Source organism: Nelumbo nucifera, chromosome 5 (genome assembly GCF_055504915.1).
Source record: "Nelumbo nucifera cultivar China Antique chromosome 5, China Antique-T2T, whole genome shotgun sequence".
Lineage (NCBI taxonomy): Eukaryota > Viridiplantae > Streptophyta > Magnoliopsida > Proteales > Nelumbonaceae > Nelumbo > Nelumbo nucifera.
The window spans coordinates 42,833,530-42,849,459 of record NC_142653.1 but is presented as its reverse complement, the minus strand read 5'-3'; the positions used below and the strand labels follow the sequence as shown (position 1 = coordinate 42,849,459).

The following is a 15,930-nucleotide window of genomic DNA, read 5'->3' as shown; positions in this document are numbered from 1 at the left end:
ACATACAGTTGGTGAAAAGGAAATTGCAGGGAAGGAAGACCAAACATACGAGAACTGGCGTAAAAAATATGTGATACTTGCAAACAAAAGAATAGGTGGTTGGGAATGTGTCGCAGAGGAGATTAAATTAAAGCTGAAAGTGGGAGGATGTTTCGCTCTTCGACCGTTTCAAGAAGACAAGGCACTTCTAGAACTAGAAGTAGACAAGCGGATGGAAGAAATACATGCACTTCCCATTCAGACTTCTGAAGGAGTAATGGTGATCAGTCAGTGGTGTTCGAATGCTAATCGTGTAGATCAGACAGAAATTTTCCACATCAAAGTGCTAGGGCTCCCATTTCATCTTTGGTCCCTTGTAAACTTCAAGAAAATCGCAGCTATGTGCGGCGGAGTCCTGGAGGAATTGGACTTGTCCAATCTCAGTGCAGCTTCGATGAAACTGGGGGTAGTTAAAGTAGAGCCAATACCAAGAACAGTGAGGTTAAAGGTAGGTGAAACGCATGAGGTAGTCTGGTTGCTGTCGTTGGTGGAGGAGAGACTATAGAAGCCTGTAGGAGGTAGAAGATGATGACGTGGCAAGGATCAAAAAAGGGGGAAGAAAGGAGGAGAAGTCTGATTGTTTTTACAAGGAGAAGGCAAATGGGCAGACTGTAGACTCGAAAGAGGACGGTCAGAATTCTAAAGAGGGATTAGAATCTGGGCCATCCATCTCAGATCAAGGGGCTACTAAAAGGTCCTATGCTGATGTGGCAGATGGAGGGGGCGGAAATAAAGGGAAAAAGGGCACCAAAATTGGACCCAGGGATTAAACCGGTCGAACCAAACAATTTAAATAGGTCACGTGACCACTTAAAAACACATGTGAGCAGGCCGACCCAAAGGCTTGGGGACGGTTGCAGGGGTCTATCATCGTCCAAATAAACCCCTGCAACCTCCTCAATTGCAGCGGTTGCGGAAAATTTTTTCAAGACCCCTCTGAAAGCAGTCGGTGACGCTGGTGTAGGAACTGCCCAGTCGGAGAGCAACTGGAAGTGGAAGCCGGTTGAGAAAACAAACTCCACAACCCCAGAAGCCGAACCCGAAATTTAACGGGTCCGAGCGTGAAGACTCTGAGGAAGAAGACGATTGGGAAGATCCAAGGCAAGAAGATGTTTGGCACGATGAAAGTAGCATCGAAAGTGTTTTACCCACTAAAACTTTCAATCTGTGGAACGATGAGATAATAGGGACGCAAATACTATTTGAAGAACCCTCTAGAGCCCCTGTGTCGGCCCCAGAAGAAGAAACAATGGTGAGACTTGCCTCATCCTCTAAGGTGGACCTAGGTGTAGCTAACAGTGATCCAAGAGAAATACCAAGGGAGACACAAGATTAGGATATTCAAGACAGAGAACCGGATATCAGCACTACCTGAAGCAAAGATACACAAGAGAAACAAAATTTAGACACTATCCCAGCTTTACCTGCCAAGGACTCTCACTCAGTTGGCTTTGATCGAAGGAAGGATTTGGACTTGTCGAATCAGGGAACCCCCTATACTTTTATCTCCCGTTCCATCTTCCTTTCCTTTGCTTCCTTTTAAAGAGGTCTCTAATTTGTGTTTGGCTACCTATGCAGGTCCTGTCAGAACCCCACATACAATGAAACTCTCAATTCGAAGTGCCACAGCCTTGGAGCCAAAGAATCTGTTGGTTGATAGGGTAGAGGAAGAGAGGGCTAGGGTTGTATTGTTAATCCTGAAAGTTCTAGAAGACCCAACCTTAGGTTTGGATTGTGCTGATGCTAGCCTAAACCAACTCACTATCCAGACAAAGCCAACCCAGAACGAGACCTTGGAGGGAACAAAGGAAGGTAGGCAGGAGGGGAAGGAGGGGTTAGAAGGAGATAGGATGGGCGGTACAAAGGCAGAAGGAAAGAAGGTTTACATGAGAAAAAAGAGTAAGCAAAGGAAAAGGAAAATGAGTGAGATTGAGAAGCTTAAGAGTGGAATAAATTATGAGGAGGAGAATAGGAAGAAAAGAAGAGGGGAGTGTTGAGAAGTACCAACCTAGGGGTGTCACAAATCACTAAGATGAAAACAGTAAGTACCAACCTAGGTGTTCACAATCAGGAATGCATTCAAGAAAGAAAAATCAGACTTTATCATGATTCAAGAAACCAAATTATCAGAGCTGAACAAAAGGTGGATAAGGAGCATTTGGGGAGCCAGGGGTTTGAGCTGGTCATATACACCCTCATGGGGAGCTTTAGGGGGAATTCTGACCATATGGAGGAATGAGGAAATGGAATGCATGGAAGAATTGATTGGCCAGTATTCAATCTCCCTAAAAATTAAAAGAAAGTCGAACGAAAGAGAATGGGCATTAACAAATGTGTATGGCCCTAATTCTTACAGAGACAGAAAAGCTTTCTAGGAGGAATTATGTGCTATCAAGGGAGTGTGGGATGGTTTGTGGTGTGTGGGGGTTGATTTTAACGTCATCAGGTATTTGAGGGAATCAAACAACCCGAAGCAGGGATTTACTACTAGCATGAGGAAGTTCAATAAGCTAATAGATTCTCTGGAATTAAGAAACCCCCCTTGCTTCAGGTGGATTATACTTGGTCAAACTTTCAATCCCCCCAACCTGTTCCAAACTAGACAGATTCCCCATATCTCCTGAGTGGGAAGAAATGTGGGGATCCTTAATAGCAAGAGGTTTACCTAGAGTTACTTCAGACCATTGCCCTATTTGTATTGAGAAAGAAATCCTAGGGGGAGGCCCTTCTCCTTTCAGATTTGAGAATATGTGGTTTGAAGATCCTACATTTAAGGCTAGGCTAGTGGAGTGGTGAGAGGCACTCAGACCTTTGGGGAGGTTGAAAATGGTAGGTTTCTCCAGGAAATTGAAGAGGCTAAAAGAAAAAATGAAAGAATGGAACAAAGACCATTTCGGAAGGGTAGAGGAAATAAAAGATAACTTGGTGGGGAGGATTCAGGAGCTAGATAGGAAAGAGGCTCTCAGAGTCATTTCAGAAGAAGAAAGAGGGGAAAGATGGAATCAAAAGCAAAAACTAGAAGAGATAGTACAAAAGGAGGAGATTTTTTGGAGACAGAAATAAAGGTGTCAGTGGCTTACAGAGGGGGATGGAAACACTAAGTTTTTTCACTCTCTTGCAATTGGAAGGAGAAAGAAGAACTTAATCCTTAGTGTGGAGGAGGAGGGACAAGTGGTAAGAGAAAGTCAGGGGATTACAAGGATTTTCATAAATCATTTTAAGGAAATTTTCTCAAGCCCGCATTGAGTGTTGCCAAAATTGCTAGAGCTGGAAGGGGATGTTCTGTCAGAAGAGCAATCTCTTGCCCTAGAAAGGAGATTTTCTCTACAAGAAATCAAGGAAGCTATTTTTTGAATGGACAGATCTAAAGCCCCTAGGTCGGATGGTTTCTCCATGGCTTTCTATCAAGTGTGTTGGGATATGGTGAAACCAGACATCTTGGAAGTCTTTAATGAAATTTTCTCCAAAGGGTAGGTATCACTAGGAGCAAATGCCACATTTATCACTTTGATTCCAAAGAAGAGGGAGGCCAAAACTCCTAAAGACTTTAGACCAATATGTCTCAATGGGAGTGTTTACAAAATTCTATCAAAGGTCTTAGCAGAAAGACTAAAAAAGGTGTTAGCCTCGATCATCTCTCCTTTCCAAAGAGCTTTTGTAGAAGGAAGGTAGATTGTGGATCAAATCTTGGTGGCTAATGAATGCGTCGAGGAAAGAGAAAGGGTAGAGAAAAGGGGCTGGTTTGTAATGTAGATCTAGAAAAAGCCTTCGACTTGGTTAATTGGGAAGTCCTTCTAAAAGTATTAGAATGACTGGATTTGGAGATAGATGGAGGGCTTGGATCAAAGGATGTTTAAGTTCAGCTCATTACTCAATTCTAATCAATGGTACAACAAAGGATTTCTTCCCGGCCAGGAGAGGAATTAGGCAAGGTGACCCCCTATCCCCATTCTTGTTTACCCTAGTGGCAGAAGTGTTGAGTAGAATGGTGGCAAAAGTTGATGCTCAAGGCCTTATCAAAGGTTGGAGGGTAGGTAGAAATTGAGTGATTGTTACCCATCTCCAATTTGCAGATGACACCATATTTTTTTTGTGAAGGAAACAATGAGGAAGTGGTGGAAAATTTGAGGATGTTGAATAATTTTGTGGAAGTAACAGGCTGAGGATAAATTGGACCAAAAGTGGAACTGTAGGGGTCAATTTGGAGGAAGGAGAACTAATAAGATTTGCGGAGATCTTGGGGTGCAAGATCAGAAGCTGGCCTATTAGTTACCTAGATTTACCCTTAGGAGGAAATCCCAAGTCAGTTGGGTTCTGGAAACCAGTTTTAGAAAAGTTTGATAGGAAGTTATCACTTTGGAAGAATAACCTTGATAGGAAGGACCACTTGATCAAGTGGGACCAGGTTAGTAAACCGAAGGAACAAGGGCGTTTAGGAATTGGGCGACAGATCTACTAGGTAAGTGGCTTTGGAGGTTTCCCTTCGAGAGCGACAGATTGTGGCCCAAAGTGATTGAGAGCATTCATGGGGTGGCTGGAAATGGCTGCGATGCAAAAGTTTCCCCTCACAGTTCTTCAACTTCTCCTTGGAAAGCAATCCATGAAATCTACCCTACTTTCCTCAATTCCATCAGGTTCGATGTGGGACAAGGTACTAGAATTTTGTTTTGGGAAGATCTTTGGATAGGGGAAACCCCACTAAAAGACCAATTCCCTGATCCATTTGCGCTATCTAATCTTAAGGGGGAAGCTATATCCATGTTGCGATCATCGTGTCCAAACGGTGTTAACTAGAATTTGGGCTTTAGAAGGGGACTAAGGGAAAATGAGTGTGAATCTTTAATTTGATTGCTAGACCTCCTAGGTAAAATCCACTTGGACCCTTCGTTGGAAGACTCTAGAATCTGGGTAGGCTCTCCAAATGGCCTCTTTTCTTGCTCCTCTTTCTTCAAAGTACTTGCTTCCCCCAACCTTCTAGGTGGGGTTTTCCTTGTGAAAGAAATTTGGTGCAAGCCTATTCCCCCGAAGATCCAAGCCATCTACTGGAAAATATTCCTTGGTAAGGTAAACACTTGTAATATGCTACAGAAAAGAAGGCCATATATTTGCCTTTCTCATGTGTGTTCATTGTGTAAGGGAAGTGGTGAGACCTTTACTCATTTAATGATATCCTGTTCTTTTTTGCATCGAATTTGGGAATTCTTTTGTACTCTCTTTGGTTGTAAGTGGGTTCCCCCTCAAAATGTGGTAGGACTCTTCAACCATGATTTCTTGAGCGAAAGAAAAGAGGGATGATAATGTGGAAAGCAACAAAGGCAGCAATTTGCTGGGTAACATGGGAAGAGAGGAACAACAGAATTTTCTTGGAAAAAAGTAGAACAATAGAGGAAGTGATTGATAGTATCAAGGTGAAAGTAGCCCATTGGGTAAAGCCCTTGGATAGCTTTCAAGTCTTCTCAGTCGCAGACATTCTAAGAACATGGTCCAAAGTAGCACAATCTTCGAGAGTAAGAGATATAGTAAGGCTGGAGTGGAAACTACCAGAAGGCAATAAAGTAAAGCTGAATTTTGATGGGTGCTTGTTTGGAAATCCAAGCATCTCAGGAATAGGAGTATTAAGAAACTCTGACAGAAGGATATTGGGTATGTTCTTAGGACCGATTGGCAATGGAAACTTGCTGAAGGCTGAACTATTGACATTACTACAAGGGTTAAAGCTAGCCAAACAACTAGGATGTAGACATGTTGAAGTGGAGGGAGGCTCAAAAGTAGTAATTTCATGGGCAACAAATAGCAGCCATACCCCATGGAAGTTTAAACATGTGATTAGGGAAGTGAAGAAAATTGCAAAGGAGGTTGAGGCTGAATTTAAATGGGTCTGAAGTGCAAATGGGCTAGCTGATGGATTAGCCAAACAGGGGGCATTGAGACAGCAATTATTTTGGGCTGCACTGTAATGAGGGGTAGGATAGAGTGATTAAAAGGGATCAACAGTCCCATCACCAAGTTGTATAAACTGCTTACAATCTGAATTTTAATAAAATACTTTTTTACTGATAAAAAAAAGGATGTTTTGCTCCTGAAGTTCCCATGCTCATTCTTGTTCTTGAAAGGGAGTTATGTAATGAAGGTGATAGTTAGAAATTTAAGGAGTTGTAGGTTTCTCAGACGGTGGAGGCAAGTTGATTTTGGTTCTCATGAGTAGCCCAAGCCCGTTACAATCTCCTCTGTGATGCTAGATTCAGATGCCACAACATCACCTGCACCTCCGACCCTATATCTTCCACCACAAAGCCTCTATGACCTTGACCTTCCTATTGCAGCTCGCAAGGGAAAGCGGAGATGCGCTACCTCCGCTACCATTGCATATCTTAGTTTCTTTCCTATGACCATCTTTCACCGTCATATAAAACCTATTTGGCATCATTTTTTGCTATATCCATTCCTAAGACTGTGCAGGAAGCTCTGTTTGTGCCTAAGTGGAAGAATGCAATGAGGGAGGATATGAATGCACTTATCAAGAATAAGACATGGGAATTGGTTGATCAGCCAGAAGGAAAGAAGCCAATTGGGTGTAAATGGGTGCTCACAATGAAGTATAATGCAAATGGCTCAGTAATCTCGGTGCCACCTAAATAGGTGTTGAGCCCCCAGTAATCACTAGTGATTACTAGGGCATACTTGTCAATCCTTAATGTTTGTATCTTGGTGCCACCTAAGCAGGGGCATACTTGTCGATCCTTGTATTTTTTGTAGTATTTTCATTTAAATAACATCAAGGAGCTGGAGAGTAGTAGTTACCACCCATTCTTTCTCTTCTCTTGGCTAAGAATCTTCACAACAAACAGATCTTGGCCTTCTTAATCAGTGTCTAAAAAAGAATAGAAGATAGAAGAAGAAAGAGAGTAGGTTGAACCAAGTATTCTTGGTTTAGTGTTGTGATACCATGTATTCTTACCTGCGTTAAGGTTTAGAGCAAAAGGAAGAAAGAAATAGGGTAAAATATGAAAACATCCACTGATGTTTCTGTCAATCATAAGAACCTCCCCTGATATTTTACTTTTACAAAAGTCTCCCCTGTAGTATTGAAAAAACCTGCAGTTTTAGTTGTTGTCTTGGATGGAAAACATTGGCTCAATGCATTAGTTTTTCAAAAGTACACATTTTACCCTTATATCAGAAGAAAGTTTATTAAAATACCACCAAAAGAACTTTTCTCTTTTAATTAAAAAAAAAAAATCTCTTTAAGTCAGATTGAAAAGAATAAAATAATTTTCTCTTTAAAAACATTGGGTCTAGTGAAGTCTAGAAGGGTAAATTTGGCATTTCGAATTATATTGAAAGATGCCCTAATAAGTTGTAAGGGTCACTTGTAAATTTAAAGTCTCCATTACTGGGACAAAGATGGAAGGGGGGTAACTGCAGGTTTTTGTGGAACTACAGGGCATAGTTGTCAAGGTGACACCTTAATCAACACAAACATTGTTAACTGCTGTGTTGAACCCATGGTTCAAAGCGCCCCCGTCGCCTTGGCGCCTTAAAAGCTATGCTACAGGGGAGGTTTTCTGTTAAAGTGAAACCTCAGAGAAGGTTATTATGATTGTCAGAAACTTCAATGGAGGTTTTTATATTTTATCCAAAGAAATAAGAGAGAGCAGACTAGATGGGCAGCAAAAGTGTTCTCAGCAGGCCCTAAAGAAGCTTTTATATTAAAAGAATAAAAGAAAGTGAAAATACAATTGTACCCCAGGTTAGTTAGGGCACAGTTAACACTAAATAAAAATAGTTTAGGCACAATAGCTTCTGGCCCAACCCAGCAATACAACAAATAACATAAGAATAAAGAGGCGTAATGACTTGATCAACCATTACAACATGGATATTAAAGGATCCTATAAACCAGCATATTTGTCCAGGCCATGGTTTGTGTTAACTAGGACGTTTTGGTATTGATGCCGTTTATCTAATAAGTGTTTTGTACAATTTTGTCTCGAAAATTGGGACAAAATCTGCTTTAAACATTTTTTGATAACTCAGTGGCTCTAGGCACAACTAGATGCCATTAGGTGCCATATAAGCCACAGTAAAAAAAATGCCCCTGAAAATGAAAAGCATCATTTATGGCACTTTTCTGATAAACAGCTCTCACATAAATCAAGACACGTTTATCAATTAAACGGCTCAACCAACCATCATTTTTGGTGTTTTCTGTTAAATGCCTATATGGTGCTGAGCTGGTGTCAGCGGTCCAAAAAACGCCGTTGATACCAAACATCATCCCAGTGATGAAAACTATACTTGCTGAATTCAGGATAGTACCATAGAGATTGCTTGTGAAAATCTCATAGAAAAATTAACATTTCTTACTGGAATTACTTATTTTTCGTTATGCTTTTTGTCATTTTCAGGGCTGAAGACTCTAGGACTGAAAATGGCAGTGACAGCTCCTCTGGTTTTAAGCCAAACATTGAAGAACTGGAGATGCTTTTAGAAGCCTACTTTGCTCAAATAGATGGTGTTCTAAACAAACTATCTACTGTATGTAGTTTCTTTTTCATTCTCTCTTATTACTGTGTTTAACTAATCCACAAGCCCATTCAAATGTTTATTGCATAATAGGGGTGCAACTGTCCTATTTACCTGTAAATATTTATTTTGGGGACAATTAGAAACTTGGGAATTTGTAAAAGATGTGAATGATTTCAGATTTACATAGATCATCCTGCAAAAAGATGTTAAGATACTTGGAGTGGATTGGTTGTCTTCTTTTGTTTTGTTTTGTTTTTTTTTGATGAATGATTGGTTGTCTTCTTTCTTTTATTCTTTTTCCTCTTTTTAGTGATAAGAATATAGGGAGAGACTTGTGATTTCTTATTTGTTTCTTCCTCCTCCTATCAAGATATAAAGTGCCTTTAGGAGGCCCTTGTTGAATTCAGATTAATGTTTGATGGCATCTCCTTTAGACATCATGACAGGAGAATTGTCTGGGGTTCTGAGACATCAAAACAGTAGAACTGTCTAGACCATGACATTATTGACAGTCTAAGGATTACAAGAAGGAAGCAGTAGCCATCTCTAACAGTTGAAGGTGATTTGTTCAGTTCAAGCAGATGATTTACCGACATTTGGCATGAAAGTAGGAGAAGAAAAAGAAATATGGACTATTAGAACTGCCATGAGACAGAAAACTGACTAAACATTGATTCAAAATCTCATTCTCTTTTATTTTGGGTGGTGGGATATTTCAAGAATTTCTTATGTTCATTGATAATTTTCCAAGGTGGGGGCTTCTTGGACAAGAAATATATAGAGACTAGAGAGAGAGAGAGAGAGTTTTCCCTGCCTTTTTAATGCTCTGAAATTTATGTAAAGGGGAGACCCTTTTTATACCTTGCAAATGTCATGTGAACTTTTTTTTGGGTCAATGAAATATGTTTTTTTTTTATCTTTGTAGAGCTTCTATTTGAGGTAGTCATCTAGTGTTGTTAGATAGTTGTATTTAGTCCAAGCTTTCAGGGATTCTTTGTCTTCATATTTTTAAGTCGTTTAGAATTGCAAGAGTTTCTGAACACCTGTAGTTAGTGATATCTTTTTGGGTTTTTTTTTTTTTTTGAAAGGTCTTTTTGGGGTTAATGTTGTGTTTTTCATTGTTAGAGGTGTATCTGTTGTGATTCTTGGGCTGCAAAACCTGTATACCACTAGTATACCTTCTTTTTCTTTTAATAAATTTTATTTTACTATAAACAAAAAAAAAGGTTTTTGAAGGTCCAAAATCAAAATTAGGGAGTCTGACATATTTGGCATGCAAGTATGAATTGTAAATAAAATAATGAACTTGAGTTGTCTTAACATCAGCATTTTCTTTAAGTGTCATATTGTTATGTTAGTTATTTTTATCTAAGCCCCACGAGCATTCAATCTTTGGATAAAATTAATTCTTTTACATTAGTCACTTAGTTGCTTCTTTTGCAGTGTTAGAAGTATATCTAATTTACCCAACTCATCCTATTGGATGCAACAAGCTTAGTACTTATCATGTACCATTTTTACACCTTTCTATGGTTGGCTTATTTATTTTTTTCTGTTTTTTTGGTTCCATGAGCCTACACAATGGGGGGTATGCCATCCCCTGTTGCCTAGAAAGACAACTCAAGAGGGGGTGAATTGGGTTGTTACCTATCCTTGGTCTTGTTTTCATTTTTAAACTTGAACCTTACCAACCAGCTGGTTGGTAAGGTCTCCTGCTGGTCTGCTGGTTATAGCAGAGACTTGGGATTGAATCCCGCCTGCGCCTGGGTTGGGGGATGGGCTACCCCCGTTTTGTAGCCCTTCAAATGATATCAGAAAAAAAAAATTCCATCACTCTTGACAACAGTGATAGCAATATTGAATCAAACTACTTTTAAGAGCAGAACTGGTCAAGATAGTGAGCTTGTTGAGATCTTTCAATTTCCTAGGTGAATCTTAAACAATTAATCATCACTAAGCACGCTACAATTTATAGTGGTTCAGCCTACCTGAACTACATCCACTCCCCAAGGAACCCCCTTGATTATTTCCACCAACTGATCTGTTTCACATCATAGGCACTGATCAGACCCTTACACCACCTAATTTCATACTAACAAAACCTGTACCACTACTCCACCCTTCTCACTCGCAGACACTGCTCTGTCCTTCACCAAGGACTCACAACTAATTAATTATGAAGGTGACAGTTACACCTGATCAAACGTAATGAAGTTGGTCTCACCACTTTACATCAAATGATAAAAATGTTAAAGAACATTACGTGGCCCTAAATGACATGATACAACAATTAAAGTGCAAGTAAAATCCCTTCAAGAATAGATATTACCATTGTAGCTCAAACCTATTTAGCAACAAATGCAAGAGGCTTGGGCTTCAAGGAGCTTCCAAAAATCTCTCTCTCTCTCTCTCTCTCTCTAGGCCATGTTTGGTTTGAAGGAAAATGTAGGGAAAGGAAGGGAAAGTTAGGGAAACCTTTACAAACCTTGTATTGGTTTCCCTGTCTTTCTTTTCCTTACCCTACCTTTTCCTTCAAACCAAACATAGCCTTAAGGCTTATGGAGCTTCACAAGATCTCATCATATTTTGGTGCAAGCTCTCTCTTGCAACCTGATTCTACCTAGGGGATAAGGAGTTTCAAATGATCCCAAAGGGCTTTTGGCACAAGCTCATTAAATCAACTAATTTTAGCATAGGAAGTAAAGAGCTTCAAAAGATTTCTCAAGGTTTTGGACTGAAGCTCTTCCAAAAATTTCCCCTGTCTGTCCTTTTTTTTCATTTTCAAAGATTGAAATTCAAAAAGTCCTTTTCCAATTTGGTCAATTTGGGTTTTTATTGTAGAGGTTCTTCGGTGATTGTTGGAGCAAAAAACTAGGTATTAAATGCACTTTTGAATCATTTAAAATTGATCGTTAAAACAGGGGAGTCATCTCCTCCTGGGCAGGGAACATCTTATTTTTGTTGATGAAATTTTAGTGAATGAGTCATCCCCTCGTGATCAGAACTCATTTCCTGACAACCTGAACTTGGAAATTCAAATTTTCTTTGACAAAACCATTCCAAATCATTTCTAAGCCCAATCCAACTATTTTCCAAGGTCAAGGGAAATTAGAGAAACCTCCTAATGTTCGATTTAACCCTTCTTGATCCCTTAATTCATGCATTTGTGTTGACTTACACGGAATACTCTAAGAAGCCGAATTTAACATTTCAGCACTTCTACTTGCTCTTCTTTTTGGCTTGGACACTTTATTTCTTGAGTAGAAACATTTCTTCTTCTCTTGATGGCCTTTAGGATGATTAACTTTTTGTAGCACTTGAACAATGAATTTTTGCAACTTAAATTGCATAAGGCTGCAAGGCTTGAATTCAGAAATCTTTCTTTTTTTTCTTGCACTTAGCTTGCTCTTCGTTGAAGCTTGAACAAGCAACACTCCTTTCTTCCTTCTCTTGCAAGCCTCTAGATTATGAACCACTTGCAGCACATTTGAATTGCTTGATCGTCAATGATTTTCACAAGAGCATATTCTCCTGCAGACCATCATGAATATACTCCAAACTTCTTGAGTTTATAATGGATACAAAGACTAAATGTTCAATTAGATCAAACCTCTTGTGATGAGTTTGTTATCATCTAAACACATATGGTATTTGACCTAAGGTCAACATGTCAAAACCCCCAAACCCATAACCCCCCCGCCCAAACCTTTGTGCAAGTGGGATTTGATCTCAAGTCTCCACTACAACCAGCCAGATACCTTACCAACTTTTCCAGCTTATTTACTTTTTTGCTTGAATGACTATTACAACTTACAGGAGCATGTTTTCCAATTACCTCATCTCATTACCATTCTAAGACTAAAATCCTTCTATGGATATCTAGTTAATATTCAGCTACTATTTATCTGATTGAATATAACAGTTCTTTTTTATTTAAGAAATCATCGCTTCATGCCAAGATATATAGGAGATGTATAACATATTTAATTTGGGGGTGGTTCTGCTACTCAAGCCATTAAGGAGGGTGAATGACCAAGAAATCTTCCATGTGGCAAATTGGTTTGGGACTCAAAATGGTTCCACAGTTCTCACCACAGAAAAGAAAAGGGGAAATCTGACTGAAACCCAATCCACAAATTTTTACTTCACTGTGCACACAACAATTTAAAACTTACAACACTCCCACATATGACACCATACCCCCCCCCCCCTCCTTGTGTTGGCATTAATTCCCCCCAATGTCACTGTTACGGTGAAGTAAAAATTTGTACAGTGGGGGTAAATGAAGATTCCCCAAAAAACTGTCATTTGGTCAAAAGAAACCAAACCTTTAGGACAATTTTAATATTAAAATATTGAACTCACAAAGAACAACATCAATTGTCAAAAACACTGATAGAAGGTGAAGCACAAGGCTCATGTGGATGGGAGTATTGAACATGTGGTCAGTCAAGAGGGTTGCCTACTTGGTAGATGGCACAAATTGGATGCACACACAAATATATGTAACTCCTAGAGCCATAGCCTACCAAACTTTTTAATAACCTAAATATATTTTGGGGTTGGTAAAAGGTAACTGTTAGGCTTCCAATTCCAGATTGTTCGAGTAAGGACAGCACAACTAAACCAATACAAAAGGTGTATTCTAGAAGGAAGCCATGCCAGCTTACTCCCTCAATCACCTAACCGAAAGAATCTAAGTAGTTACGGCCAACTGGACTCTGTTGTAAGAACAAAACCATATAATAAAGAATGAATTGAAGAGGGGGTACAGATCTTAAATATATTGAAGAAAACATTGTTGTCTTTTCAATGTGTTTAGGAAGCTATGGTTCTTTTAAGTAAGGAAATTAGAACTGTTTGACTAATTAAAGGCAAGGATTAAAGTATTGATATTGGGAGTATCCGCATCCATGGTCATGGATATGAGATAAGCCACAAATGGGTACATATTCCATGAGTTGTGTGTGTCCGCATGATACACCTCTGCATCAAGCCATATCGCACTATATTAGTGGATACGGTCCGATATGCACCAATATGGAAGCACATTTGTGCCTAGTTTGACACAATTGTATATTGACTGCTTTTGGATTGTTTTTCGTCTTTAATAAAAATTAAAAAATATAGCTATAAAAACTGAAATAAATAATTTAAGATTTAAGTTTTCCAAAAAAATTAATAAAACTAAAAATTATAAAATAATATATTTCATCAACCTTGAATGATTTATATATTTTATTTTACACATAATTATATGCTAAAATAAAGCATAGTTATTATTTGAAAAAAAAATAGTTATTATTATAAAAATGCTAAATCAATAAAATTTCCCAACAAAGTTAATGGAAAATAGAAAATTATAATTATAAAAACTGAAATGAATAATTAAAATTTAATTTCCCCAAAAAATTATAAATAATTTATTTCATCTACCTTAAATGATTCATATGTTTTATTTTACAGTTATATGTTAAAATGAAGACATATTTATTATTTAAAAAAAGTTATTGTTTATATAAATATACTAAATTAATAAATATTCCCAAAAAATTAATAAAAAATGAAATAGAGTGACAATTATTGTATGATTTTGAATGTTCTAGAGTATGGTGTTGTTGATTGTAATGTTTCTCTTCATATAACCTATTGAAGTATGCATTTTATATGTTTATAACTTATTCATAGATAATTCGGCTTTTGATTTAGTGTTATTAATGAATTTATGTGATTATGTATGTGTTTCCCTAGTGTATCCAAGAAGTTCTATATCTTTCATTCATATCCATGTGTGTTTCCAAAGCGTATCCGTATTTGTATCCGTAGCTAACTTGTCCGATACGATACCCAATACCGATACTTTGATCCTTGATTAAAGGCATTGAATTTTGTGTATTACAATATGACCTTAGGGATTTAATCTTTAGGATTTTTTGACTTATTTTGTTTTTCTTTGTTATGAAGTGGAAAGCTAAAGAATTGTCTGAACTTTTTCTTTTCTTTAAGATATGATATTAGTAGAGATTTGAAAATGAGTGACCAAAGAGAAGTTTCAGCATAGAGAAAACGGATTGTTAATTAACTTTGATATAAAATCGATATGCATCAAGATAAGTGCAGAAGTAGTGCTTTCTACCATTAATAACCAACCATGCTGGAGAACTTTGTAATGTCATATTTTCAATATATACAGTACTAACTTTTCAAATCTACCTCCATTTTTTAGTTCATTACTAATATTTTCTCTTAATGTTTGTTATGGTCGTGACAAGATGAGAGAATATGTGGATGACACAGAGGACTATGTGAACATAATGTTGGATGACAAGCAGAATCAGTTGTTGCAGATGGGGGTAATCCTCAGTACAGCAAACATGGTTCTTAACATAGGCATTGTTATTGTGGGTTTGTTTGGCATGAATATTCACATTGCCCTCTTTGATGGTGAGCCCAAACAGTTCTGGGAAACTACCTTTGGTACCATTGGAGGTTGTGTGGCTTTGTATCTCATAGCTTTCAGGTGGGGTAAGACCAAAGGACTGCTGGCATAACAAACTTCTCTTGATTAAATATCCTCATTTATGAGTTGAATGATCAATCTATTACTCGAAATAATTGGAATCAAGTTTTCATGTCTGCATCGATAAAGGTTTTTATATGCATGAACTTAGTTAACCAACCATTCTTTTACTTTTTTTTCCCTTCAGGAGAGAGGGAAGAGGATTACTCGTACCTAATAAATTGAGCTGAAGATTTGAATTATTTTCTATTTGTATTTTTGTTCCTTTAAGTCATCTATAGTGAGCCATGTCATGGAGCTCTATGCAACAGGACTCTTGCAACTTCATTCTAGAAAATGTTTTTCATCATCTCTATTCCCAGTATTTTTACCAGTCTTATTTTCTAAGTGAAGCCAAACATAGTGAATTAACAACTATCTATGGATTGCTTAGTAAGCCTTTGCTCTATTGACTAGTGAGCCTTTAAGTTTTCTGGCTATCTAACACAACTACAAATTGAGTTCTGTATTTCAAGTTTTAAATGTTGATAGACATTTGGAAGTATACAAGGTTAAAAATCAGAATCTGAACATCTCTTAAAGAGATTAACTTTGGATAATACCTAATTGATCACCTTGAACCACAGGCAAAACTTGCAGTAGTTTATCTGATTATCTCAGCATCATGTCAAACTAGATATAATAATAATAATAACTAATAGAAAGAAAATAAGAAAATATTAAATTATTTCTGAAGAAAATTGAAAGACTCCAAGTCACGAAAAATAGATAATTATCACAGCATCATGAATTCTGCATTGTTTTGGTCCCTGGTAAACTTTGAACTGTTATTTCATGAGCCA

The 15,930-nt window shown here is 38.0% G+C and overlaps 1 protein-coding gene across 1 annotated transcript in view; it reads left to right on the top strand.

Moving 5' to 3' along the window:
- The window catches only part of LOC104587037 (magnesium transporter MRS2-F-like), a 46,376-nt gene extending 31,171 nt beyond the window's left edge, over positions 1-15,205 (top strand). Inside the window, exons 5-6 of the mRNA XM_010244469.2 lie at positions 8,448-8,577; positions 14,841-15,205. Coding sequence (XP_010242771.1) covers positions 8,448-8,577; positions 14,841-15,119 — 409 coding nt within the window. The 3' untranslated portion in view covers positions 15,120-15,205. The remainder of the gene's footprint in view (positions 1-8,447; positions 8,578-14,840) is intronic.
- Positions 15,206-15,930: the final 725 nt, after the last annotated feature.